The sequence below is a fragment of the Triticum aestivum genome, chromosome 1B (genome assembly GCF_018294505.1).
Source record: "Triticum aestivum cultivar Chinese Spring chromosome 1B, IWGSC CS RefSeq v2.1, whole genome shotgun sequence".
NCBI lineage: Eukaryota > Viridiplantae > Streptophyta > Magnoliopsida > Poales > Poaceae > Triticum > Triticum aestivum.
The window spans coordinates 676,054,665-676,081,579 of NC_057795.1; the positions used below are offsets into that span (position 1 = coordinate 676,054,665).

Here is a 26,915-nt window from a genome sequence, read left to right on the forward strand (position 1 = left end):
GGAACCCGCCTTGCAATGCCGAAGACAATATGCGTTGGACTCGTCGTCATTGAAGCCTGGTTCAGGGGCTACTGAGGGAGTCCTGGATTAGGGGGTGTCCGGATGGCCGGACTAAGACCTTTGGCCGGACTCCCGGACTATGAAGATACAAGATTGAAGACTCCGTCCCGTGTCCGGATGGGACTTTCCTTGGCGTGGAAGGCAAGCTTGGCGATATGATATGAAGATCTCCTCCCATTGTAACCGACTCTGTGTAACCCTAGCCCTCTCCGATGTCTATATAAACCGGAGAGTTTTAGTCCATAGGACGAACAACAATCATACCATAAGCTAGCTTCTAGGGTTTAGTCACTCCGATCTCGTGGTAGATCTACTCTTGTACTACCCATATCATCAATATTAATCAAGCAGGAGTAGGGTTTTACCTCCATCGAGAGGGCCCGAACCTGGGTAAAAACATTGTGTCCCTTGTCTCCTGTTACCATCCACCTAGACGCACAGTTCGGGACCCCCTACCCGAGATCCGCCGGTTTTGGCACCGACAGGGATCTTCCCGTAGAGGGGTCTTGAATCCAAGTGGATCTTCTCCGAGGAGGCCGCAGTCTCTCACGAAGAGAAGATCTGATAGATGAGCGAGGCTCTATCTCACAAATGAGCTAAATCAACGCTAACCCTAAAACGTACGGGAGGAGGGAGTATATATAGTCAAAGGGTCGAAGGGATACATGTGTCACGGCCCAAAGGAGCTGCGCGCAGGCAGAAGGGGCCGGATGTCCGGGCGTCGGGCCGGATGTCCGGTGGCTCGCGAGGGGCCGGATGTCCGGGCTGGAGGGGCCGGATGTCCGGTGCTTCCGGAGGGGCCGGATGTCCGGTGTTGAGGCCGGATGTCCGGGCTGTCGGGGTGGCCTTCTGAGCATTCGGGACGCCTGGGCCGGATATCCGGGCGAGAGGCCGGATTTCCGGTGGATGGCCAGATGTCCGGGCTGGACGCCGGATGTCCGGTCGCTGTAGCTTCTTCGATAGAGGGGTGGCCGTGTACATCATCAGGGGCTGGATGTCCGGGGTCCTAGCCGGATGTCCGGTGCCTAGAGGCTGTTTTTGCCTTCTTCCATTGGTTCTCTTCTTCCATGGACTTGGGGTCTTGTCCATCTTCATGTGCATCCTCGGGAGGGTCCTCTTGGTACCTAATCATGCACAACATTCAGGATTGATGTAGTAGCCATGTCTCGAGAGGGTCATATGATATATCACTAAGGAGAGAAGTCACCTCGGTCTCGAGAGCTCGAGCTCGTGCTCTAGTCATGGGTCCTCTTGGTGCTTGGTGAGGCAACGAAAGGTCCATGGGGATGACCGAAGGATGCTCCGCATCACCCATGTTGCCAATGTTATTCCACATTGTTCTGACATGTTGGCCATCTTGATTGACCGTGTTAAGCAGGACGATCAGATTGCAGGAGTAGTGCTACACTTTGTGGGTGGTGACCTCTCGACTCTGCAATATTCTGACAACACGATTCTTTTTATGGAACGCGACCTGGATAAGCCTTGAAATCTAAAAACCTCTTGCTTTCAGCTTTGATCAAATGGTGGGCCTTAAAATTAACTTTCATAAAAGTGAATTGTCTGCTTCGGAGAAGTCAGCTACGCGAATGTCGCATACGCTGGCCTATTTGATTGTGCCAATTCTCGACTAAGTAATTGGGAATTACGTTCCATTATCAGCACCTCACTAAGAGCATCTCCCATCTCCAATAGAAGATGTACATTTGAAGATGTAAATGCAGGCAATGTATAATTTATATCACGAAAAAAGTCCCAACTCCAACAAATGATGTATATTTGATGATGTAAAACTAGTGCTCCATCTCTGAGCAGCTTCTGAGCATAATTCTACCACATAAATCTAGGGTTAAGTATCTGGATCGAAGCTACAGAGGAGCAAGCCTGACACAATCGAAACGAAACGGAGAAGGGGGGAGGAGGAGCGGGGTGTGGCAAGCTAGCTGTACCTGCTTGAGCTGGCCCCTCTGCCTGGAGAGGACGACGATATGGTCGTTGAGTGTCTTCCAGGCGGCGTCCTTGAAGCAGAGCTCGACAATGTCGACGGCGGCTTTCTGGGTGCCGGCCACATCCCCGGCGAGGCGGCACTGCTTCTCCGTGTTCAGGAGCGACTCGATCGCCGCGTCGAGGCCGCTGCTGCCCTCCCGCATCACCAAAAATCACCGTCGTCACAAGGACAACAACAAGAAGATCAGATCGGAAACCCTCGTCCCATTTGAAGATGCATCTCCCATTCCTCGTCCCATTCCACCACCGAAGGCACCTCCAATTCCACCCATGACACCTTCTATTCCTCCCATTTCTCCTCCCATCAGGTTTCTCATGAGCATTTTCTTCTTCATGATCATTTCATCATGACAAAGCTTGACATACGCCTTTGCTTTGGGGTCGACGCCACTTGTGCCCATGAACGTAAACTTGAGTGCCTTCTCCTCCACCAACTTCAGCTCGTCGTCCGCCACCTTTCCCTCCTATAGTTCAACCTTTATCTCCTCGACCACTGCCCTCTGCCGCTCTGCTTCCCCCTCTCCTCAATTTATTTTAACCTCAACATTTTCTTCTTTGGCATACTCTTTCCTCGCAATAACAATGACATCAAATCCTTATTTAAGATCATTTTCTCCGGCCTTTGAACCCTTTACTATTTTGCTTACATCCGGCCTATATGATTTGGTCGCCGAGTGAGGAGTGGGGCTCCTTCTCTCCTCACCATCATCATCCTCATGATCAACAACACAACTTTTCTTCTTCGAAGCATCAAGAGAGATTTGCTTCCACGCAGTGCAAATCAACACATCTTCCGCGTTGGTATAATTCGCGGTTCTTCCGCGATGCAGGGCGTTGTAGCAACTAGGAGGCGCCGACGTGGTTGCCCGCCATCGCACCGGGAGGAGCGAGGTTGCGTCTACCTCCCCTCGCCACATCCTCGCGCTTGCCGGGGTACTGCCGCGTCGGCCAGGGCAGCTAGATCGCTTGGTTGTGCTTCTATAGGACCCAATTGTAATTAGTTTTTGCTTTGAGGGTGCTTTATGCTATTTTTAGATACCCTGTTTGTAAATTTTATTGTTGACAAGTGGGCTTCACATATGGACTGAAATGCTTTTTTACAGGATCAGCCCTGATGGAACACACGCTATATTGTAAAAACGTGTTGCGGTATATTGTAAACCGATTTTGTGGTGCCCTATGAGATTTTTAAGGTATATTGCTATAGTTACTCTAAAGCATTTATGTAAAATAAATGATACTCGGGAGTAGATCACACGCTACTCCTCCTGCTGTTTGATTTATGGGATTCGAATACCATTTGATTGCAAAGTCAATGGTTAGTCTTCCCGCATCGCCACCTTACACACACCACTGGCAATGCCGCCTCCGCTGCGCCACCTGCTGCCGCTGCTCCTCACGGCGGCCGCGGCCTCCACGGCTGCCGCGTTCGTACTGGAGGAGGCCACGGTCGAGTCCATCCACCGTGCCTTCGCCACCGGCGAGCTCACCTCCCACGGCCTCATCGAGCTCTACCTGCGCCGCATCGCGTCGCTCGACCCAGCCCTCCACGCCGTCGTCGAGATCGCCGCCGCCGCCCGCGCCGACGCCGCCCGCCTCGAGGGGGCCGTGCTCTCGCCGCTCCACGGCATCCCCTGCTGATCAAGGACAACATCGCGGCGGCTGGCGACGGATCCGGGAGGATGAACGCGATGGCCGGGTCGCTCGCGCTGGTCGGGTCCCGCCCCGCCCGCGACACCGGCGTGGTCGAGCGGCTCCGTCGCGCCGGCGCAGTGGTCCTCGACACCACCAGCCTTAGCGAGTGGTGCAACTTCCGCGGCCCCCGCATCCCTGCCGGCTGGAGCCCCCGCGCCGGCCAGGGCATTGTGAGCAGCAGATCCTCCCCTTCCCTCTTGTTTCCTTCATGTATTATGCTTGCTTCTCCTTGCTTGGAAGGTAGAACTGCAAATTCTGACTCTGAATCATATAAAAAGTTGCCAAAAGTATGTAAAAGTTAAATAATATTGGCATAAAACAATTAAAAAATATAGATACGATGGAGACGTATCAGTGAGCATCATGAAATTGGTGATGGAGGAAGGTTGATGATGATGACAACGTCGAATCCCCCTCACTCTCCGGAGCTCAGAACGGACTTCAGATCTGGCCTCTCGATGAAGAACAAGAGGTGGCGGCAGCTTTGTATTGTACAACGTGATGATTCCTTCTCTCTGATTTCTTTTTGGACAAATAAGTACTTATGGAGTTGGAGATAGGGACGCGGGAGCTGCCAGGGCCCACAAGCTCGCCAGGCGCACCCTGGGGGGTGCGTCCCCTAAGCTTGTGGCGCCCTGGTGCCCCCCTCTGGTAATGTCCTTCGCCAATATTTTTTATATATTCTGAAATAATTCTCTGTAAATTTTCAGCTCAATCCGAAAACTTCTATTTCTGCACAAAGACAACACCATGGTAATTCTGCTGAAAACAGCACTAGTCCGGGTTAGTTCAATTGAAATTATGCAAATTATATTCCAAAACAAAAGCAAAAGTGTTTGGAAAAGTTGATATGTTTGGGACGTATCAACTCCCCAAGCTTAACTTATTGTTTGTCCTCAAGCAATTCAGTTGACAAACTAAAAGTGATAAAGAAAAACTTTTATCAAACTCTTTTTGTTCTTGTTATTGTAAATATACTTAACTAATGCTCAAGTTTTCTGCAAGGATTATGAACTAACCATATTCATGATAACATTTAGGTTTCACATTTACTCATACCAATGACATAACCAACTAGCGAGAAATAATAAGATATCTCGGATGCCAACAATTTGTCAAAATAATCATGACACAATATGATAACATTGTATCTCCCTAGCACTTTCTGAGACCGCAAAACATAAATGCAGAGCACCTATGAAGTTCAAGCAACGACAAACATTGTAATTCATGATACAAAAGATCCAGTCATAATAACACCCAACATTAACTACACCCAATGCATAAGAATGCCAATAGTGCTCTCCAAGTGGTGATTCAATGAGAGTGTGATGACTCAACAATAAAAGTAAAATAACATAAAAGTAAGTGGATAGGCCCTTCGTAGAGGGGAGCAGGGATTTGCAGAGGTGCCAGAGGTCAAAGCTTAAAACAGAGATGAATATAATTTTAAGAGGTATGCCTGTCCTGTCAATGTTACGACCGAGAGTTTTCAATATCTTCCATGGTAAACAAATTAGTGATGATTCCCAAGCGGAAAAGGTAAAGTTTACTTCCCCTTCACCAACAATCACAAGTCATGGCTAGCCGAATCCTCGGGTGCCCTCCATACCAACAACTTTCTGGGGGAGTTTGTTTGATTATTTTGCGATTTGATCATGGGACTGGGCATCCATATTACCGGTCCCCCTCGTGTAAGGACAAGTGAATAAACACTCATCATGAAAATAACCCGCTTACCATGGAAGATGTTGGAAATATGCCCTAGAGGCAATAATAAAAGGATTATTATTATATTTCCTTGTTCATGATAATTGTCTTTTATTCATGCTATAATTGTATTATCCGGAAATCGTAATACACGTGTGAATACATAGACCACAATACATCCCTAGTAAGCCTCTAGTTGACTAGCTCGTTGGTCAACAGATAGTCATGGTTTCCTGACTATGGACATTAGATGTCGTTGACAACGGAATCACATCATTAGTAGAATGATGTGATGGACAAGACCCATTCCTAAGCATAGCACAAGATCGTGTAGTTCGTTTTGCTAGAGCTTTTCCAATGTCAGGTATCTCTTCCTTAGACCATGAGATCGTGTAACTCCCGGATATCGTAGGAGTGCTTTGGGTGTACCAAATGTCACAACGTAACTGGGTGACTATAAAGGTGCACTACAGGCATCTCCGAAAGTGTCTGTTGGGTTGACACGGATCGAGACTGGGATTTGTCACTCCGTATGACGGAGAGGTATCACTGGGCCCACTCGGTAGTGCATCATCATAATGAGCTCAAAGTGACCAAGTGTCTGGTCACGGGATCATGCATTACGGCACGAGTAAAGTGACTTGCCGATAACGAGATTGAACGAGGTATTAGGATACCGACGATCGAGTCTCGGGCAAGTAACATACCGTCTGACAAAGGGAATAGTATACGGGGTTGCTTGAACCCTCGACATCGTGGTTCATCCAATGAGATCATCGAGGAGTATGTGGGAGCCAACATGGGTATCCAGATCCCGCTGTTGGTTATTGACCGAAGAGCCGTCTCGGTCATGTCTGCATGTCTCCCGAACCCGTAGGGTCTACACACTTAAGGTTCGGTGACGCTAGGGTTGTATGAATATGAGTATGCAGCAAACCAAATGTTGTTCGAAGTCCCGGATGAGATCCCGGACGTCACGAGGAGTTCTGGAATGGTCTGGAGGTAAAGAAAACTATATAGGAAGTGATGTTTCGGCCATCGGGAAAGTTTCGGGGTCACCTGGTATTGTACCGGGACCACCGGAAGGGTCCCGGGGGTCCACCGGGTGGGGCCACCTATCCTGGAGGGCCCCGTGGGCTGAAGTGGGAGGGGAACCAGCCCCTAGTGGGCTGGTACGCCCCCCTTGGGCCCCCCCTGCGCCTAGGGTTGGAAACCCTAGGTGGGGGGCGCACCACTTGCCTTGGGGGGCACTACACCCCCCCTGGCCGCCGCCCCCTTGGGAGATTACATCTCCCGGGGCCGGCGCCCCCCCTGGGGGCCTATATAAAGGAGGGCAGGGGGAGGGCAGCCGCACCCAAGTCTTGGCGCCTCCCTCCCCCTGCTACACCTCGTCCTCCTCCCGCAACAGCTTGGCGAAGCCCTGCCGGAGTTCTGCTGCATCCACCACCACGCCGTCGTGCTGCTGGATCATCATCAACCTCTCCTTCCCCCTTGCTGGATCAAGACGGAGGAGACGTCATGCTGACCGTACGTGTGTTGAACACGGAGGTGCCGTCCGTTCGGCGCTAGGATCTCCGGTGATAGGATCACGACGAGAACGACTACCTCAACCTCGTTCTTTTGAACGCTTCCGCTCGCGATCTACAAAGTGGTATGTAGATGCATCTCTCCTTTCACTCGTTGCTTAGATGAACTCATAGATGGATCTTGGTGAAACCGTAGGAAATTTTTTATTTTCTGCAACGTTCCCCAACAGTGGTATCAGAGCTAGTTCTATGCGTAGTTCTCTATTGCACGAGTAGAACACAATTTTGTTGTGGGCGTAGATCTTGTCAAGGTAACCAAGATTGTTGAAATCCACCATTGTCATTCCGTATTGCTGGTCCACCTTTACCCCACCTCCTGTTAGCTTGAACCATTTGCACCGGAACAAAGGGACCTTAAAGGAGGGTCCATAGTCAAGTTCCCATATCTCCTCTATGTAACCATAATATGTGACCTTTTGCCCATTCTCGGTTGCTGCATCAAAGCGGACACCACTGTTTTGGTTGGTGCTCTTTTTATCTTGGGCGATCGTGTAAAATGTATTCCCATTTATCTCGTACCCTTGGAAAGTTGTTATAGTCGAAGATGGTGTCTTGGCCAACATGTACAGCTGATCTACAACATCATTGTTATTCATTAAATGTTTTCTCAACCAACTGCCGAAAGTCTCCATGTGGGCCTTCCTAATCCAGGATTCAGGCTTCCCCGGGTTGTCCGAGCGTAAAATATTCTTGTGTTTCTCAAAGTACGGAGCCACCAAGCTGGAATTGGTCAGTACAGTGTGGTGTGCTTCAGTCAGAGAATGGCCGTCCATACATATCGTTGATTTCCTTCCGATCGTGCCTTTTCCACTTAGTCTCCCCTCGTGCCGCGATCGAGGAAGACCAATCGGCTTAAGGTCAGGAACAAAGTCAACACAAAACGCAATTACCTCCTCATTTCCATAGCCCTTGGCGATGCTTCCTTCTGGCCTAGCACGGTTACGAACATATTTCTTTAATACTCCCATGAACCTCTCGAAGGGGAACATATTGTGTAGAAATACAGGACCGAGAACGAAAATCTCTTCGACTAGGTGAACCAGGAGGTGCGTCATAATATTGAAGAAGGATGGCGGGAACACCAACTCGAAACTGACAAGACATTGGATCACATCGTTCTGTAACCGTGGTAGAACTTCTGGATTGATTACCTTCTGAGAGATTGCATTGAGGAATGCACATAGCTTCACAATGGCTACTCGAACATTTTCCGGCAGGAGCCCCCTCAAAGCAATCGGAAGCAATTGCGTCATAATCACGTGGCAGTCGTGAGACTTCAGGTTTTGGAACTTTTTCTCCGCCATGTTTATTATTCCCTTTATATTGGACGAGAATCCAGACGGGACCTTCATACTGCTCAGGCATTCAAAAAAGATGACCTTCTCTTCTTTGGTCAGAGCGTAGCTGGCACGACCTTGAAACCATTCCGGATGCCGGTCATCAGGGTCTTTCAAACGTTGCTGGTCCTGCCGTGCTTCCTTTGTATCATTTGTCTTCCCATACACGCCCAAGAAGCTTAGGAGGTTCACGCAAATATTCTTCGTAACGTGCATCACGTCGATTGCAGAGCGGACATCTAGGACTTTCCAATATTCTAGCTCCCAGAATATAGATTTCTTCTTCCACATGGCTGCGTGCCCGTCAGCTCCCTTCGGAACTGATTGTCCGCCAAGACCCTTTCCAAAGATGACTTTCAAATCCTTGACCATATCAAATACCTCAGCACCAGTGCGTTCCGCAGGCTTCGGCCGGTGATCTGCCTTGCCGTTGTAATGCTTGCCTTTCTTTCTTACTGGATGAATTTTCGGAAGAAATCGACGATGCCCAAGGTACACGTTCTTCTTACAATTTGGCAAATGTACACTTTCAGTCTCATGTAAGCAGTGCGTGCATGCATTGTATCCCTTATTTGACAGTCCCGAAAGGTTACTAAGAGCAGGCCAATCGTTGATGGTTACGAAAAGCAACGCTCGTAGGTCAAATTCCTCTTGTTTGTGCTCATCCCACACACGGACACCACCCCACAGCTGTAAAAGTTCATCAACTAATGGCCTTAGGTACACATCGATGTCGTTGCCGGGTTGCTTCGGACCTTCGATGAGCACTGGCATCATAATGAACTTCCGCTTCATGCACAACCAAGGAGGAAGGTTGTAGATGCATAGAGTCACGGGCCAGGTGCTATGGCTGGAGCTCTGCTCGCCAAAAGGATTCATGCCATCCGTACTTAGAGCAAATCTTATGTTCCTTGCGTCAGCTGCAAAATCTTTGAACCATCTGTCGATCTTTCTCCATTGCGTTCCATCTGCGGTGTGTCTCAACTCCCCGTCCGACTTACGGTCCTCTTTGTGCCATCGCAACAACTTGGCATGCTCTTTGTTCCTGAACAGACGTTTCAACCGTGGTATTATAGGAGCATACCACATCACCTTGGCGGGAACCCTCTTCCTGGGTTTCTGGCCCTCAACATCGTCACCAGGGTCATCGCCTCTGATCTTATAACGCAATGCAGTGCATACCGGGCATTCATTCAAATTCTCGTATTCACCGCGGTAGAGGATGCAGTCGTTGATGCATGCATGTATCTTCAGAACCTCTAAACCTAGAGGGCAGACAACCTTCTTTGCTTCGTACGTACTGGCGGGCAACTCGTTATCCTTTGGAAACATATTCTTCAACATTTTCAGCAAGTTTTCAAATGCCGAGTCAGCTACACCTGCCTCTGCCTTCCATTTCAGCAAATCCAGTGTGCAGCCCAGCTTTTTCAGACCATCATCGCATCCGGGGTACAGCGCCTTTCTGTGATCCTCTAACATGCGATCCAAATTCTCCCTCTCCTTTTCAGTTTCGCAGCGTCTCCGTGCATCAGCAATGGTCCGACCAAGATCATCAACGGGATCATCACGTGCCTCTTCTTCACCTTCCCCTTCAGCTTCAGCATCCTCCATGAAAGTATCACCGAAATGAGCAAGATAGCTTTCATCGATGAAATCATCCCCTTCTTCATCTTCTTCCATTATAACCCCTCTTTCTCCATGCTTGGTCCAACAATTATAGCTTGGCATGAAACCGTGCCGAAGCAGATGCATGTGAACATCTCTTGAGGAAGAGTAACCCTTCTGATTCTTACAGATAACACATGGACAGATAACAAAACCCCCCTGCTTGTTCGCATTAGCCACTACGAGGAAATCTTTCAAACCCGTAGTGAACTCGCCGGAGAGTCGGTTACCGTACATCCATTGCCGATTCATCTGCATTATTATAATATAAAATATATAATTAACCATCATGCATTTGTTAAACTAACTAGCTACAAATAATATAAATTAAACAATGAACTGCACACATGCATATTTTATCAATGACACACATGCATGAAAGGTTCAAGTTGCTAACCGCGATCGAGGAGGAAAAAATAAATGAGGAACCTCAAGTGTGGCTCCAACACTTCATATCATGTTTGTTTCACCCTCTTAGGGCATTTCATCAAACACCTTGTGTGCATAAGAGGAACCAAAAGCAAACCTACACCCCCTTGTGAAGCTTGTGAAGAGAAGTGGCACCAAATGGCTAAGTGAGCGTGCTGAACTGGTATATATAGGGGAGGAGCTTTAGTCGCGGTTGGCCTGGCCAACCGCGACTAAAGGCCTTTGCGCACCTTTAGTCGCGGTTGGCCTGGCAAACCGCGACTAAAGCCCGCGAGCTTTAGTCGCGGTTGGCCAGGCCAACCGCGACTAAAGGCCTTTGGGCACCTTTAGTCGCGGTTGGCCTGGCCAACCGCGACTAAAGCCCGCGAGCGCCCTGGGCCCAGGCATTTGGTCGCGGTTCATCTGCCGAACCGCGACTGAAGACTTCATTAGTCGCGGTTCCTACAGTTTCGCGACTAATGAGGCTGGACGGAAGCCTCTTTTTCTACTAGTGTACTAGTCTTTTCTTGCTTCAGCGGTATTGTGGGATGAAGCGGCCCGGACCGACCTTACACGTACGCTTACGTGAGACAGGTTCCACCGACTGACATGCGCTAGTTGCATAAGGTGGCTAGCGGGTGTCTGTCTCTCCTACTTTAGTTGGAGCGGATTAGATGAAAAGGGTCCTTATGAAGGGTAAATAGAAGTTGACAAAATCACGTTGTGGTTATTCGTAGGTAAGAAAACGTTCTTGCTAGAACCCTATTGCAGCCACGTAAAAGATGCAACAACAATTAGAGGACGTCTAACTTGTTTTTGCAGCAATTGTCATGTGATGTGATATGGCCAGAAGTTGTGATGAATGATGAATGATATATTGTGATGTATGAGATCATGTTCTTGTAATAGGAATCACGACTTGCATGTCGATGAGTATGACAACCGGCAGGAGCCATAGGAGTTGTCTTTATTTTTTGTATGACCTGCGTGTCATTGAAGAACGCCATGTAAATTACTTTACTTTATTGCTAAACATGTTAGCCATAGAAGTAGAAGTAGTCGTTGGCGTGACAACTTCATGAAGACACAATGATGGAGATCATGGTGTCATGCCGGTGACGAAGATGATCATGGAGCCCCGAAGATGGAGATCGAAGGAGCTATATGATATTGGCCATATCATGTCACTACTATATAATTGCATGTGATGTTTATTATGTTTTATGCATCTTGTTTACTTAGAACGGCGGTAGTAAATAAGATGACCCCTTATAATAATTTCAAGAAAGTGTTCCCCCTAACTATGCACCGTTGCTAAAGTTCGTCGTTTCGAAGCACCACATGATGATCGGGTGTGATAGATCCTTACGTTCACATAGAACGGATGTAAGACAGATTTACACATGCAGAACACTTAGGGTTAACTTGACAAGCCTAGCATGTACAGACATGGCCTCGGAACACAGAGACCGAAAGGTCGAACATGAGTCGTATGGAAGATACGATCAACATGAAGATGTTCACCGATGATGACTAGTCCGTCTCACGTGATGATCGGACACGTCCTAGTCGACTCGGATCGTGTAACACTTAGATGACTAGAGGGATGTCTAATCTGAGTGTGAGTTCATTAAATAATTTGATTAGATGAACTTAATTATCATGAACTTAGTCTAAAACTTTTGCAAAATATGTCTTGTAGATCAAATGGCCAACGCTCATGTCAACATGAACTTCAACGCGTTCCTAGAGAAAACCAAGCTGAAAGATGATGGCAGCAACTATTCGGACTGGGTCCGAAACCTGAGGATCATCCTCATAGTAGCCAAGAAAGATTATGTCCTAGATGCACCGCTAGGTGAAGCACCCATCCCAGAGAACCAAGACATTATGAACACTTGGCAATCACGTGCTGATGATTACTCCCTCGTTCAGTGCGGCATGCTTTACAGCTTAGAACTGGGGCTCCAAAAGCGTTTTGAGAAGCACGGAGCATATGAGATGTTCGAGGAGCTGAAAATGGTTTTCCAAGCTCATGCCCGGGTCGAGAGATATGAAGTCTCCGACAAGTTCTATAGTTGTAAGATGGAGGAAAACAGTTCTGTCAGTGAGCACATACTCAAAATGTCTGGGTTGCACAACCGCCTGTCCCAGTTGGAGATCAACCTCCCGGAAGAGGCGGTCATTGACAGAATCCTTCAGTCGCTCCCACCGAGATACAAGAGCTTTGTGTTGAACTACAATATGCAGGGGATGGTGAAGACCATTCCTGAAGTATTCTCAATGCTGAAGTCAGCAGAGGTTGAAATCAAGAAAGAACATCAGGTGTTGATGGTCAATAAGACCACTAAGTTCAAGAAGGGCAAGGGTAAGAAGAACTTCAAGAAGGACGGCAAAGATGTTGCCGCGCCCGGTAAGCCAGTTGCCGGGAAGAAGTCAAAGAATGGACCCAAGCCTGAGACTGAGTGCTTTTATTGTAAGGGGAAGGGTCACTGGAAGCGGAACTGCCCCAAATACTTAGTGGACAAGAAGGCCGGCAACACTAAAGGTATATTTGATATACATGTAATTGATGTGTACCTTACCAGTACTCGTAGTAACTCCTGGGTATTTGATACCGGTGCCGTTGCTCACATTTGTAACTCACAGCAGGAGCTGCGGAATAAGCGGAGACTGGCGAAGGACGAGGTGACGATGCGCGTCAGGAATGGTTCCAAGGTCGATGTGATCGCCGTCAGCACGCTACCTCTACATTTACCTATGGGATTAGTTTTAAACCTCAATAATTGTTATTTAGTGCCAAGTTTGAGCATGAACATTGTATCTGGATCTCGTTTGATACGAGATGGCTACTCATTTAAATCCGAGAATAATGGTTGTTCTATTTATATGAGAGATATGTTTTATGGTCATGCCCCGATGGTCAATGGTTTATTCTTAATGAATCTCGAACGTAATGTTACACATATTCATAGTGTGAATACCAAAAGATGTAAAGTTGATAACGATAGTCCCACATACTTGTGGCACTGCAGCCTTGGTCACATTGGTGTCAAGCGCTTGAAGAAGCTCCATGCTGATGGACTTTTAGAGTCTCTAGATTATGAATCATTTGACACATGCGAACCATGCCTCATGGGCAAAATGACCAAGACCCCGTTCTCCGGAACAATGGAGCAAGCAACCAACTTATTGGAAATCATACATACTGATGTGTGTGGTCCAATGAGCGTTGAGGCTCGCGGAGGATATCGTTATGTTCTCACTCTCACTGATGACTTGAGTAGATATGGGTATGTCTACTTGATGAAACACAAGTCTGAGACCTTTGAAAAGTTCAAGGAATTTCAGAATGAAGTAGAGAATCAACGTGACCGAAAGATAAAATTCTTATGATCGGATCGTGGAGGAGAATATTTAAGTCACGAATTTGGTACACACTTAAGAAAATGTGGAATCGTTTCACAACTCACGCCGCCTGGAACACCTCACCGTAACGGTGTGTCCGAACATCGTAATCGCACTCTATTGGATATGGTGCGATCTATGATGTCTCTTACCGATTTACCGCTATCATTTTGGGGATACGCTCTAGAGACAGCTACATTCACTTTAAATAGGGCACCGTCTAAATCCGTTGAGACGACACCGTATGAATTATGGTCTGGGAAGAAACCTAAGCTGTCGTTTCTGAAAGTTTGGGGATGCGATGCTTATGTCAAGAAACTTCAACCTGAAAAGCTCGAACCCAAGTCGGAAAAATGCGTCTGCATAGGATACCCTAAGGAAACCATTGGGTATACCTTCTACTTAAGATCCGAGGGCAAGATCTTTGTTGCCAAGAACGGATCCTTTCTGGAAAAAGAGTTTCTCTCGAAAGGAGTAAGTGGGAGGAAAGTAGAACTCGATGAAGTACTACCTCTTGAACCGGAAAGTAGTGCAGCTCAGGAAAACGTTCCTGTGGTGCCTACACCGAATGGAGAGGAAATTAATGATGATGATCAAGGTACTTCTGATCAAGTTGCTACTGAACTTCGTAGGTCCACAAGGACACGTTCCACACCAGAGTGGTATGGCAACCCTGTCCTGGAAATCATGTTGTTAGACAACAGTGAACCTTCGAACTATGAAGAAGCGATGGCGGGCCCAGATTCCAACAAATGGCTAGAAGCCATGAAATCCGAGATAGAATCCATGTATGAAAACAAAGTATGGACTTTGACTGACTTGCCCGATGATCGGCGAGTGATAGAAAACAAATGGATCTTTAAGAAGAAGACGGACGCGGATGGTAATGTCACCATCTATAAAGCTCGACTTGTCGCTAAGGGTTATCGGCAAGTTCAAGGGATTGACTACGATGAGACTTTCTCTCCCGTAGCGAAGCTTAAGTCCGCCCGAATCATGTTAGCAATTGCCGCATACTATGATTATGAGATATGGCAGATGGACGTCAAAACGGCATTCCTTAACGGGCATCTTAAGGAAGAACTGTATATGATGCAGCTGGAGGGTTTTGTCGATCCTAAGAATGCTAACAAAGTATGCAAGCTCCAACGATCCATTTATGGGCTGGTGCAAGCATCTCGGAGTTGGAACATTCGCTTTGATGAGATGATCAAAGCGTTTGGGTTTATGCGGACTTATGGAGAAGCCTGCGTTTACAAGAAAGTGAGTGGGAGCTCTGTAGCATTTCTCATATTATATGTAGATGACATACTTTTGATGGGAAATGATATAGAATTCTTGGACAACATTAAGGCCTACTTGAATAAGTGTTTTTCAATGAAGGACCTTGGAGAAGCTGCTTATATATTAGGCATCAAGATCTATAGGGATAGATCGAGACGCCTCATAGGTCTTTCACAAAGCACATACCTTGATAAGATTTTGAAGAAGTTCAAAATGGATCAGTCCAAGAAAGGGTTCTTGCCTGTACTGCAAGGTGTGAGATTGAGCTCGGCTCAATGCCCGACCACGGCAAAAGATAAAGAAGAGATGAGCGTCATCCCCTATGCCTCAGCCATAGGATCTAATATGTATGCCATGCTGTGTACCAGACCTGATGTAAACCTTGCCGTAAGTTTGGTAGGAAGGTACCAAAGTAATCCCGGCAAGGAACACTGGACAGCGATCAAGAATATCCTGAAGTACCTGAAAAGGACAAAGGACATGTTTCTCGTTTATGGAGGTGACGAAGAGCTTGTCGTAAAGGGTTACGTCGACGCTAGCTTCGACACAGATCTGGATGACTCTAAGTCACAAACCGGATACGTGTATATGTTGAATGGTGGAGCAGTAAGCTGGTGCAGCTGCAAGCAGAGCGTCGTGGCGGGATCTACATGTGAAGCGGAGTACATGGCAGCCTCGGAGGCAGCGCATGAAGCAATTTGGGTGAAGGAGTTCATCACCGACCTAGGAGTCATAGCCAATGCGTCGGGGCCGATCAAACTCTTCTGTGACAACACTGGAGCTATTACCCTTGCCAAGGAGCCCAGGTTTCACAAGAAGACCAGGCACATCAAGCGTCACTTCAAATCCATTTGTGAAAATGTTCAAGCTGGAGACATAGATATTTGCAAAGTACATACGGATCTGAATGTCGTAGATCCATTGACTAAACCTCTCTCGCGAGCAAAACATGATCAACACCAGAACTCTATGGGTGTTCGATTCATCACAATGTAACTAGATTATTGACTCTAGTGCAAGTGAGAGACTGTTGGAAATATGCCCTAGAGGCAATAATAAAAGGATTATTATTATATTTCCTTGTTCATGATAATTGTCTTTTATTCATGCTATAATTGTATTATCCGGAAATCGTAATACACGTGTGAATACATAGACCACAATACGTCCCTAGTAAGCCTCTAGTTGACTAGCTCGTTGGTCAACACATAGTCATGGTTTCCTGACTATGGACATTAGATGTCGTTGACAACGGGATCACATCATTAGGAGAATGATGTGATGGACAAGACCCATTCCTAAGCATAGCACAAGATCGTGTAGTTCGTTTTGCTAGAGCTTTTCCAATGTCAAGTATCTCTTCCTTAGACCATGAGATCATGTAACTCCCGGATACCGTAGGAGTGCTTTGGGTGTACCAAATGTCACAACGTAACTGGGTGACTATAAAGGTGCACTACAGGCATCTCCGAAAGTGTCTGTTGGGTTGACACAGATCGAGACTGGGATTTGTCACTCCGTATGACGGAGAGGTATCACTGGGCCCACTCGGTAGTGCATCATCATAATGAGCTCAAAGTGACCAAGTGTCTGGTCACGGGATGATGCATTACGGTACGAGTAAAGTGACTTGCCGGTAACGAGACTGAACGATGTATTGGGATATCGACGATCGAGTCTCGGGCAAGTAACATACCGTCTGACAAAGGGAATAGTATACGGGGTTGCTTGAACCCTCGACATCGTGGTTCATCCGATGAGATCATCGAGGAGTATGTGGGAGCCAACATGGGTATCCAGATCCCGCTGTTGGTTATTGACCGGAGAGCCGTCTTGGTCATGTCTGCATGTCTCCCGAACCCGTAGGGTCTACACACTTAAGGTTCGGTGACGCTAGGGTTGTATGAATATGAGTATGCAGCAAACCGAATGTTGTTCGGAGTCCCGGATGAGATCCCGGACGTCGCGAGGAGTTCCGGAATGGTCCGGAGGTAAAGAAAACTATATAGGAAGTGCTGTTTCGGTCATCGGGAAAGTTTCGGGGTCACCCGGTATTGTACCGGGACCACCGGAAGGGTCCCGGGGGTCCACCGGGTGGGGCCACCTATCCCGGAGGGCCCCGTGGGCTGAAGTGGGAGGGGAACCAGCCCCTAGTGGGCTGGTACGCCCCCCTTGGGCCCCCCTGCGCCTAGGGTTGGAAACCCTAGGTGGGGAGGCGCACCACTTGCCTTGGGGGGCACTCCACCCCCCCTGGCCGCCGCCCCCTTGGGAGATTGCATCTCCCAGGGCCGGCGCCCCCTCCCCGGGGGCCTATATAAAGGAGGGCAGGGGGGAGGGCAGCCGCACCCAAGTCTTGGCGCCTCCCTCCCCCTGCTACACCTCATCCTCCTCCCGCAGCTGCTTGGCGAAGCCCTGTCGGAGTTCTGCTGCATCCACCAGCACGCCGTCGTGCTGCTGGATCATCATCAACCTCTCCTTCCCCCTTGCTGGATCAAGACGGAGGAGACGTCACGCTGACCGTACGTGTGTTGAACGCAGAGGTGTCGTCCATTCGGCGCTAGGATCTCCAGTGATAGGATCACGACGAGAACGACTACCTCAACCCCGTTCTTTTGAACGCTTCCGCTCGCGATCTACAAAGTGGTATGTAGATGCATCTCTCCTTTCACTCGTTGCTTAGATGAACTCATAGATGGATCTTGGTGAAACCGTAGGAAATTTTTATTTTCTGCAACGTTCCCCAAGAGAAGATACTGACCGCCCCATGTCGCTTCATGAGCGATACGGGCACAAAAAAAATGCTTTTTTGAATGTTTAGAGATGACACATGCAAATTTACTTGAAAAGCAGAGTAATACCACATATAGGTAGATATAGTTGACTCATCTGGAACAACTTGGGTTTAAGGATTTGGATGCACAAATAGTACTCGCTTAATACAGGTGAAGACTAGTAATAAATTGAGAAACGACCAGTCAAAGAGTGAAAACGGTCATAAACATCCATTGAGAATAACTAACATTGAATACGAGCATGAGTAGGATATCAAACACCATAAACATAAATATCGTGGAGGCTATGTTGGTTTTGAATCAACTACATCCGTGAACATGTGCCAAGTCAAGCCACTCAAATCATTCAGAGGGAGATACCATACTATCATAGTACATCATAACCATTTCAATGCATGTTAACACTCAAGATAAGTCATTATCCAATTCTAGCTATTTAAACATGACATGAGCAACTATAATCTTTAATTTTCATCACATACATGTTACTCATAATAATACTGAGCAACAACAATGAGCTAGACATATTTACAAAAACAAAGACAAAAGGAGTTCATATCAGCTTTTCTTCATCTCAATCACTTCATCAAATCATCATTATTATTGCCTTTCACTTTCACGACCGAATGATATGAAAATAACAATAGTGCAAGTGTCTCCCGAGGTCTCCGACGACGAGGACGACACCACGATGGAGACGGACTCCGACGACTCCGCCCCGGCTCCCGCGCCTCCTATGCAAGGGCTTCACCATGGAGGAGCCGCACTTAAACGTTGCCATGGCGGAGGTGCATCCTGCTCCGGCGCCTTTGTCGACGTTCCAACAGACGCAGGAGGAACAACGGTACAATATGTTCCTCCTGGAGCAGCACCTGCTGGCTGAGGGCCAGATCTACGGCGAGCACGCGAGCGAGAAGGCCTTGGCGATCAAGGCCATGACGAACCCAAATTTTGTCGCGGAGCAGCGTGCCATCTATGATGCCGTCCGCGCTCAAACCGCCGCTCGCCAGGAAGCGGCAACCACGGAGGCGCAGCTGTAGGCGATCACGCACGAGAACAACGTCAGCTGCGCTGCCGGCGAACCATCAGCCGACCCGGTCGGATGACGACAACGCCGGCACCACTATTTCCCTCATGGACCTCACGTCCACCGACGACGGACAAGGAGCGGACTCCTCCGAGGATGAGTAGGCCACGGCAGGCGGCGATGCCTGCTGTCCCATGTGGGCCGATCCGTCTCCCGTGTTCTACTCTTCATCGCCGGGGACTGCATCTTCACTTCATTGGTCTTATCGCCGGTGCTCATAGAGACGACGGATGGAGGATGACACGGGCTTGGACGCCGGGCGCCCTCACCGTAGGATAGGTTTATGGACGGGTCTTTTTTTGTTTTAGATATTTGAAATGTAATGAAATTCATCGTGTTTGTATGAAATCCGTTGTGTTTATATGAAATCCGTCATGTTTCTATGAATTTTGGTCGTGTTTGCATGAACGTCATCCGGCTTATGAAAAAATACTCCGTCTCTGTCCGCGGACGATTGCGGGGATCTGCGAGAGGTTCGAATACCATTTGATTGCAAAGTCAACGGTTAGTCTTCCCGCATCGCCACCTCTTACACACACCACTGGCAATGCCGCCTCCCCTGCGCCACCTGCTGCCGCTGCTCCTCGCGGCGGCCGCGGCCTCCACGGCCGCCGCGTTCGTGCTGGAGGAGGCCACGGTCGAGTCCATCCACCGCGCCTTCGCCACCGGCGAGCTCACCTCCCGCGGCCTCGTCGAGCTCTATGTGCGCCGCATCGCGTCCCTCGACCCGGCCCTCCACGCCGTCGTCGAGATCGATGCCGATGGCGCGCTCGCCGCAGCCGACCGCGCCGATGCCGCCCGCCTCGAGCTCGAGGGCGCGGCGCTCCCGCCTCTCCACGGCATCCCCGTGCTGATCAAGGACAACATCGCGGCGGCCGGCGACGGATCCGGGAGGCTGAACGCGACGGCCGGGTCGCTCGCGCTGGTCGGGTCCCGCCCCGCCCGCGACGCCGGCGTGGTCGAGAGGCTCCGGTGCGCCGGCGCGGTCGTCCTCGGCACCGCCAGCCTCAGCGAGTGGTGCAACTTCCGCGGCCCCCGCATCCCCGCCGGCTGGAGCCCCCGCGCCGGCCAGGGCATTGTGAGCAGCAGATCCTCCCCTTCCCTCTTGCCTCCTTCACGAATTTTCTCTGCTTCTCCTTTGCTTGGAAGCTTGAATCGCAACTTGACATGTTCAATTTTGACTCTGAATGAACGCATTGTGATCTAATTGCGTTGCTGCTGCAGAATCCGTATGTGCCGTCAGCGACGCCGTGCGCGTCCAGCAGCGGCTCCGCCATTGCCGCGGCGGCGAACATGGTGGCGGTGACGATTGGGACGGAGACGGACGGCTCCATCATGTGCCCGTCCAGCTTCAACTCCGTTGTCGGAATCAAGCCGACGGTCGGCCTCACAAGCCGCGCCGGCGTGATCATCATATCTCCAAGGATGGACACAATCGGGTAAAAATTATGCTAAATGTTTACATTGGTCATCGGTTAAGCGGAGGGGTGTGATTTTACTATCTGAATTTGATCCAAACATCATTACATTGTGCATTGCTTAACTGAATTTAATTACCTTTCAGAAATGTGGCATCCACTTATGTCGAGTAATCCAGCAGTAAGATTAGATAGTTGCAATGTGCCGTGTTTGCTCACTTACATTTATCTGATGACGCCGATTTTAATTATTTCTTACTGATGTAGTTTACTTGATGCAGGCCAATATGTAGGACAGTTTCAGATGCAGTGCATGTGTTGGAGGCAATGGTAGGCTATGATCCACGGGATGCGGAGGCAACTCGCACGGCATCTCGGTATATCCCGAAAGGCGGTTATGGGCAATTCTTGAACATAGATGGTCTAAGGGGCAAGAGGGTTGGGATTCTCAGGAAGGACTTCTTCCGGTTCGCCCCAGGCTCCATCCAAGAAAAGGTGTTCAGAGACCACTTTAACACTATGAGGTAGTTCAGCACTCTTCTTGTTTGATGACATACTTGTTATTCTTCGATATCGATCATTTAGATGGCGCTTCGCTTTAAGCTGGATCGACGCTTATGATAAGCCAGACATCTAATGAGTGGTGCACCAGAACGTTGTTTCGGAGGCTCAATACGCTCTGAATCCTATTCTGCATCAGGGGAACATTATACTCTCAAAACTATTAGTATGAGCTTCTAAGATGGCAAGAGTTACAAGCTAAGGCACAGATGCCACTGCAAGCTTTGTAGTTCTGAAAATGCCACAGGTTGTGAGAAAGACATGTGGGTCCACGTCCCAAACGCCATTTTTCAAAATTGCAAAATAGTAGATGACAATATCAACATCGAAGGAGGACTTGAATTAAGGAAGGATGAATTATGACTTGTTATGTGCTTATTGCTTTCTGTTGATGTTTCTCTTTCTAAAGATACATTCGCTGTTCCTAACTCCTTTATGTTGTTAAAAAACTGAAAGGCAACTGGGGGCCATCTTGGTGGACAATCTTGAGATACCAACCATGAAAGTCATCAATGATGCGGTACAAAGCGGCGAACGTGCTCTTATGCTCGCCGAGTTCAAGCTGTCCCTCAACTCTTACTTGTCTGAACTGGCTACCTCACCTGTTAGATCATTATCAGACATAATTGACTTCAACAACAAGAACCCTGTCGAGGTAATTACTCAATGTGCACCTCATTTACGGGTTTATTCTTCCTTAACTTTGAATATGATACTCTTGAAACATTTTTTACAGGAAAGGATGGCTGAATTTGGCCAGAGTTACCTTCTGCAGTCTGAAGCAACAAATGGCATTGGTCCTGCTGAGGAGCGTGCCATTGCCAAACTGAACAAACTGTGTGAGGAAGGCCTTGAGAAGATAATGCGAGCCAATCAACTGGACGCGATCGTCGCACCCGGCGCGTCTGCTCATAGCCTGCTTGCCATCGGCGGCTATCCAGCAATAACCGTCCCAGCTGGATATGCTTCAAACGGCGTTCCTTTTGCGATTTGCTTTGGGGGGTTGAAAGGATCAGAGCCGATGCTTATTGAGATTGCTTATTCCTTTGAGCAGGCAACGAAAGTTAGGAAACCTCCAATATTGCAGCATTCTGTCATTTGATTGCAGCTATGTTTCACCAGTTTATAAGTTTTTCAAGTTTGAAATTGGAGACAATTTGAGATGTTATACTATTGTTGGCCTTTCCTTCGTTGCCTCGCAGTACAACTTGAGTTCTTTTTTCTGGTCATTTTATTTCTATCCTACAACTATTGCACTTGCAGCCATTTCATTTAAGCTGCTGGCAACATCTCTTATCATGCTGAGAACTCAAACAACATGGAGTGATGTGTTTTCCTAAGATCCAAGGTGCCTGTAAGTTTCCAGTAAGTATGCTGTGCCAAGCTGGCAGGAGACTAGGAGTGGTTTTGTTAGTTGGTGTAGCTTCCATGCCAAGTCTTACAGTGGTAGCCTCGGGAAGTTGGAGAATACATTGATCGGACGGTTATATCGCCAAGGTAACCTGAAGTTCATGCCTTGAATAGCCAGATTTAAGCATGAGACTTCGGCCATAGAAACAAATATGTTGGTGGCATCACCTTCTTCACCATCTTTGCTGTCATATCGATAGGTTTTTATAATGATGGGTAGTCGCCATATTTATAATTTCATATGGCTGCTCTCATAGATTGATCACACTAATGGCCTTGCGTTTCTTCTCACTTTTCAGGTATCTCCTACAACTACACTGCATCATACTACAACACTGCAGATGCTGCACGAGCACTATTCTATACTTATCAAAAAAAAATGTGGTACATGCCATGACATCCACATCCTAACAAAAGCTGTATGTATCCACACCACCCAAGAGTTTCTGGATCGTCTAGAGTGTTTCAGCACTGATCGTGGTCCGACAGCACGCGGTTCCCGGCCGGCTTGCCGAGCTGCAAGCATGAAATAGGAGGGATGGTGGGAGTGTACAGCTCCCCGAAGGCCTGCCAGCAGAAGGGGCTGCTGCATGTGTGGTACTGAGGCACTACCAGGGGTCTCAGTTGTATCCCGGTCAGGGTGATCTCCGAACACGGCGAGCTGTCGCTGCACGCGAAATGGGCGGGCTTGATCGTGAAAGTCCCCCGGATGTTCTCGTACTGCACGCCCGAGACCGCCACCGCCGAGGTCTGGTTCGTGCACGATGTTTTGTCGCAGTAGAACTGGTCGATCATGATGGGCGTCTGAACCTCTGACATGTGTATGTTGGAGAACCTTATGCCCTGGACCAGCCCTGAGCCACCCTACATTGGCAACTCAGTGTGGTCAGATATATGTAAATTCAGTGGTCCTTAGAGGTCGGGTTAGTGATTACCTGCCAAGTCTTGATCCTGACACCGGTCATTGTTTTGAACATGTTGACATCTCTTACAGTGATGTTGGAGACACATGCCTTGGTGTTGTACCTCCCTAGGCCACCAATGCTGATCCCATGGCCTGGTCCGCAGTTCACATTATGTATGTTTACGTCGCTGCAGCCTGTCTGGATGGAGATGCAGTCATCACCTGCATTGCACAAGGTAAATATTTCATGTCAACTTCTTGTGGTTCTGTATACAGATTATCCTACTGCTCTCTATATTATATCTGGATAGGACATTACGTGGTACATCCTAACTGCTCGAATCAAGTTTTGTGACATCGCAAAATAAAATAAAATTGCGAGGAACATTACCGCAGGCCAGGTCAGTGTGGTGAATGTTGACATCCTTGGAGTTTTGCAGGTGTATTCCATCAGTGTTGGGGCTATTCTCAGGGGAAGAGATGGTGAGGTTATGAACCATGACTCCCTGACAGCTATCGAACTTCAGATGGCACTGCGGGCTGTTGATGATGCTGATACCAGTTACTCTGACATCGGAACTGCCGTAAAACCTTAGCGCCTGCATAGCAGAGTACGCAACCACTAGCTGCTTAATTTGTTCTGGTATGCAACTTCAAAGATATTCAAGTTCTGCAATAGAAAATTAATAATGTGCTTACCGTGGGTTTAATCTGTGGCATCTTCTCCAGCTCCTGATCAGTGTACTGTTGGAAGCATCCAAAGTAAGCAATTAGATTTGTCTACTTTTGAGTTGTTTATTAAGTAAGGAAGCTGTTAGATGGTCAGGCCTTACTGAGTCCATATCATCATCATCATCATTTGAATCTGAATAGGTCCACCATTCTTTACCCTGACCATTTATGACACCACTGCCTTGAATTGATATCCCATTTAGTTTTGTGAACTCGAGCCACTGAAGCAAACCGGAGCCCCACGCTCTCGCGCCAGTTTTAGCCGAAATGGTTCCATCCAGCTACAAAACGAAAACACGACATTTAAAACCAGCACTTCTTATTTAATTTGTTGTTGCATAACTAACACACCGATTGGAATGTACTAGCAAGTAATCTGGATTGGGCATATTGTAGAGCTTCAGAGAGTTTCAATTACAACCTCCAAACAGAATATTCTGATTGAGTTGAATGTCTGTCTATACTTTGGTAAGTGTGCAAAGAGCATCAAACAACAACCATGATAATACTCTGGTGTATAGTTGTTGACTTCCTTCAAGTAATGGAGGACTTATTTCTGGTGTGTATATATGCTTTGGGATAAGGAATAATGTTACCTGGAACAGAATGTTAGGTTTGCAGTTAGGCCCCGAAAATGAGATTGGGCCAACAACGAACTCGAGTTCAGGTGGTACAAGAACCGTCGATGCCTCCACCTTGCACGCTGCTGCCCATGCTGCTTCAAAAGCCTGCAATATATAGATAATACGTAATAATTATGTTCAATCTTTGTTGGGAAAGGATAATGTAGTGTGTCATCATATCATGGCATGCATGGTGAATTGGTGATACCAACTGTGTAGGTCAGATTTCAAGTGCACTCCATAGCATTGTTTACTGAACACTTCTTTGCTATTGTGATCGGTACATGGGTACAAGACATAACTTCTTGCCTTAAAAGGAAATATAAGGAAAAAAATGCATATTTATTTTCAAAATTCCAAGTTTGTGTTGATTGGAAAATTAGGGTAATTCCTTGGTGAGAACCCATAGTATAATTTAGTTTGGTCTTTAAGTTTTCTGATCGAGACGATTCTCTTTAAAAACAAGAAAAACATCAAGAACCGATAAAAAGAACCAATAACTCTACTAAATTTGAGGATTGTCATATTCTTAGGGAACCGCAAAACTTCAGTTCCTTTCTGGCACTTATATTTTTTTCCTGCACATATTTTTTCCGGGCACATATAAAATGTCTTGCAAGAATGCTTTGAAAAAAAAGAAAAATGTCTTGCAAGAATGCAATTGCTATAGAAAGCTTTTATTCTTGTGAGTCATTCATCGACATGATACCTTCTTTTACTCATAGACCCCAACTAAATACAGTACTAGAATCCAGCATGATGAGTAAAGACATATGCCCAATCATGTGAGAAAAAAACAATCTAAACATAAAGACAAATCACGGTTGTTGCATTATACACACTTGTCCTGACATGTAATATTCCAGCTCCAGATGGCATATGACGTGCAGCTTACTAAGAAACAATAACGTGATTGTGCAATCACGGGGAGTACAAGTATTATTTTTAGAAGACTAATTTTTGCAAGATTGTCCCTGCAGCATACTAACTTGAAAATTGTATTTTTCAGGTGCAAATGTTGTTTATTTGGAAGCAGAGTATTTTCAGAGGTAGTGCTGGTGGTTACCTGAGTATCATCCGTAACTCCGTCACCCCGCGCTCCGAAAGCAACCACGTTGAACACCGTGCCCTGCGACGGCTCGTCCGATGGCGGTGCTTGTGGCGGCAACGACGGGGGCAGAGGTGGTGGCGGCGACCGTGGCACAGAGGGTGCTTGTGGTGGCAGCGATGGCGGTGGTGGAGACGGCGACGCATAGCCATGACCACCGCCTGGACTTGGCGGCGCCGGCATTGCAGGACTCTGACGCCCTTTGCCGTACTGCCTGTGGCTGTGGGAAGGGGAACCGCCGCCGTTCTTCCCTTTTCCTTTCCTTCTGAACATGGAGCTGGAGGAGGGTCCTCTGTTCTGCCTCCAGTGCTTGCCGCTCCTCGCGTCGCAGAAGCCGACGCCGGAGCTCAGAGCAAGCGAGACGAGGAGTAGCAGGACGGCGAGACCTTTGCTCATCTCTGCGTCTGCAGCTTCGTATCGATCAGTATCTTGTTCTTAGATGATGGCAGTGTCCAGACTGTGTATGTGGCTTGCAGTCTGAGGAGGGAAAGTGGAGGGGTTTAAATAGCCAGCGCCATGGATGCTTCTTGGAGGCCGGAGCAGAGAGAATGGAGATAATGGAATGGGTTCTGGTGGGTGCCACCCTGAGTCACGTGCATGCGTGAGCGGCATATGAATGGATGGATGAACTGCAGCCTCGCAACTGCACAGAGTTTTTCTTTTATCATGTGTTGCTTTTGTTCTTTTCGTGAGAATCGGTTGTGGGAATTGCCCTCCATTATCCATGAAGAAATGTGCCAGATCGATAATGTAGCCTACCTGTACTAATGGCTCACGGGGCATGAAGGTGGCATCCAATCCTTTGTACCCCACCCTGCTAATTATATTTTCAAATGGGCTTTGTTTTTTCAGCAATGGCGTCCAGGCGAAGGCGACGATTCTGGCAAAGATCAAACATCTCCGCGCAGTCCACAGACGCGGCTAAGTTGGCGTTTCATTTTGCTGTATCTCTTGCAACTTTAGCGCTCGTTTTTGAGTCGCGATTTGTATCCCTGTTTGATCTTCAGACTTTGGTATGTATGACTATGACAATGTTTCGGCCTTGTTGCCTTTATTAATTTAAAGCCGGACGCTGCTTGTGCCTGTTCCTAAAAATAATAATCATTTGTACCTATTCGAC

At 47.8% G+C, this 26,915-nt stretch overlaps 2 protein-coding genes across 3 annotated transcripts; one reads left to right on the forward strand and one right to left on the reverse strand.

The window, feature by feature from the left end:
- Positions 1-19,527: 19,527 nt before the first annotated feature.
- LOC123148111 (probable amidase At4g34880) lies at positions 19,528-22,256 on the forward strand. The gene is made up of 5 exons (XM_044567469.1): positions 19,528-20,117; positions 20,264-20,478; positions 20,739-20,981; positions 21,475-21,673; positions 21,755-22,256. The coding sequence occupies exons 1-5, from the start codon at positions 19,587-19,589 to the stop codon at positions 22,118-22,120; spliced, it is 1,554 nt and encodes a 517-aa protein (XP_044423404.1). The 5' UTR covers positions 19,528-19,586; the 3' UTR covers positions 22,121-22,256.
- A 345-nt stretch (positions 22,257-22,601) lies between these two features.
- On the reverse strand, positions 22,602-26,402 carry LOC123148092 (polygalacturonase At1g48100). 2 transcript variants are annotated; one of them, XM_044567451.1, is made up of 7 exons: positions 25,754-26,402; positions 24,661-24,792; positions 24,166-24,345; positions 24,032-24,076; positions 23,724-23,931; positions 23,364-23,554; positions 22,602-23,292 (listed from the first exon to the last, which is right to left on the reverse strand). In XM_044567451.1, exons 1-7 carry the CDS (start codon positions 26,189-26,191, stop codon positions 22,894-22,896), a joined length of 1,593 nt encoding a protein of 530 aa, XP_044423386.1. In that variant the 5' UTR covers positions 26,192-26,402; the 3' UTR covers positions 22,602-22,893. The 2 variants fall into 2 exon arrangements, with proteins under 2 accessions (XP_044423386.1, XP_044423393.1); XM_044567458.1 differs by having other exon boundaries at positions 24,032-24,071; positions 24,104-24,345.
- Between the last annotated feature and the right edge of the window lie 513 nt (positions 26,403-26,915).

Coding starts and splice junctions, on each gene's coding strand:
- LOC123148092 (XM_044567458.1), bottom strand. CDS start 26,191: ATGAGCAAAGGTCTCGCCGTCCTGCTACTCCTCGTCTCGCTTGCTCTG. Junction 24,793..25,753: donor GAGTTACGGATGATACTCAG/GTAACCACCAGC, acceptor TATATATTGCAG/GCTTTTGAAGCAGCATGGGC. Junction 23,555..23,723: donor CCACACTGACCTGGCCTGCG/GTAATGTTCCTC, acceptor TGTGCAATGCAG/GTGATGACTGCATCTCCATC.
- LOC123148111 (XM_044567469.1), top strand. CDS start 19,587: ATGCCGCCTCCCCTGCGCCACCTGCTGCCGCTGCTCCTCGCGGCGGCC. Junction 20,479..20,738: donor CCAAGGATGGACACAATCGG/GTAAAAATTATG, acceptor TACTTGATGCAG/GCCAATATGTAGGACAGTTT. Junction 20,982..21,474: donor GACCACTTTAACACTATGAG/GTAGTTCAGCAC, acceptor AAAAACTGAAAG/GCAACTGGGGGCCATCTTGG.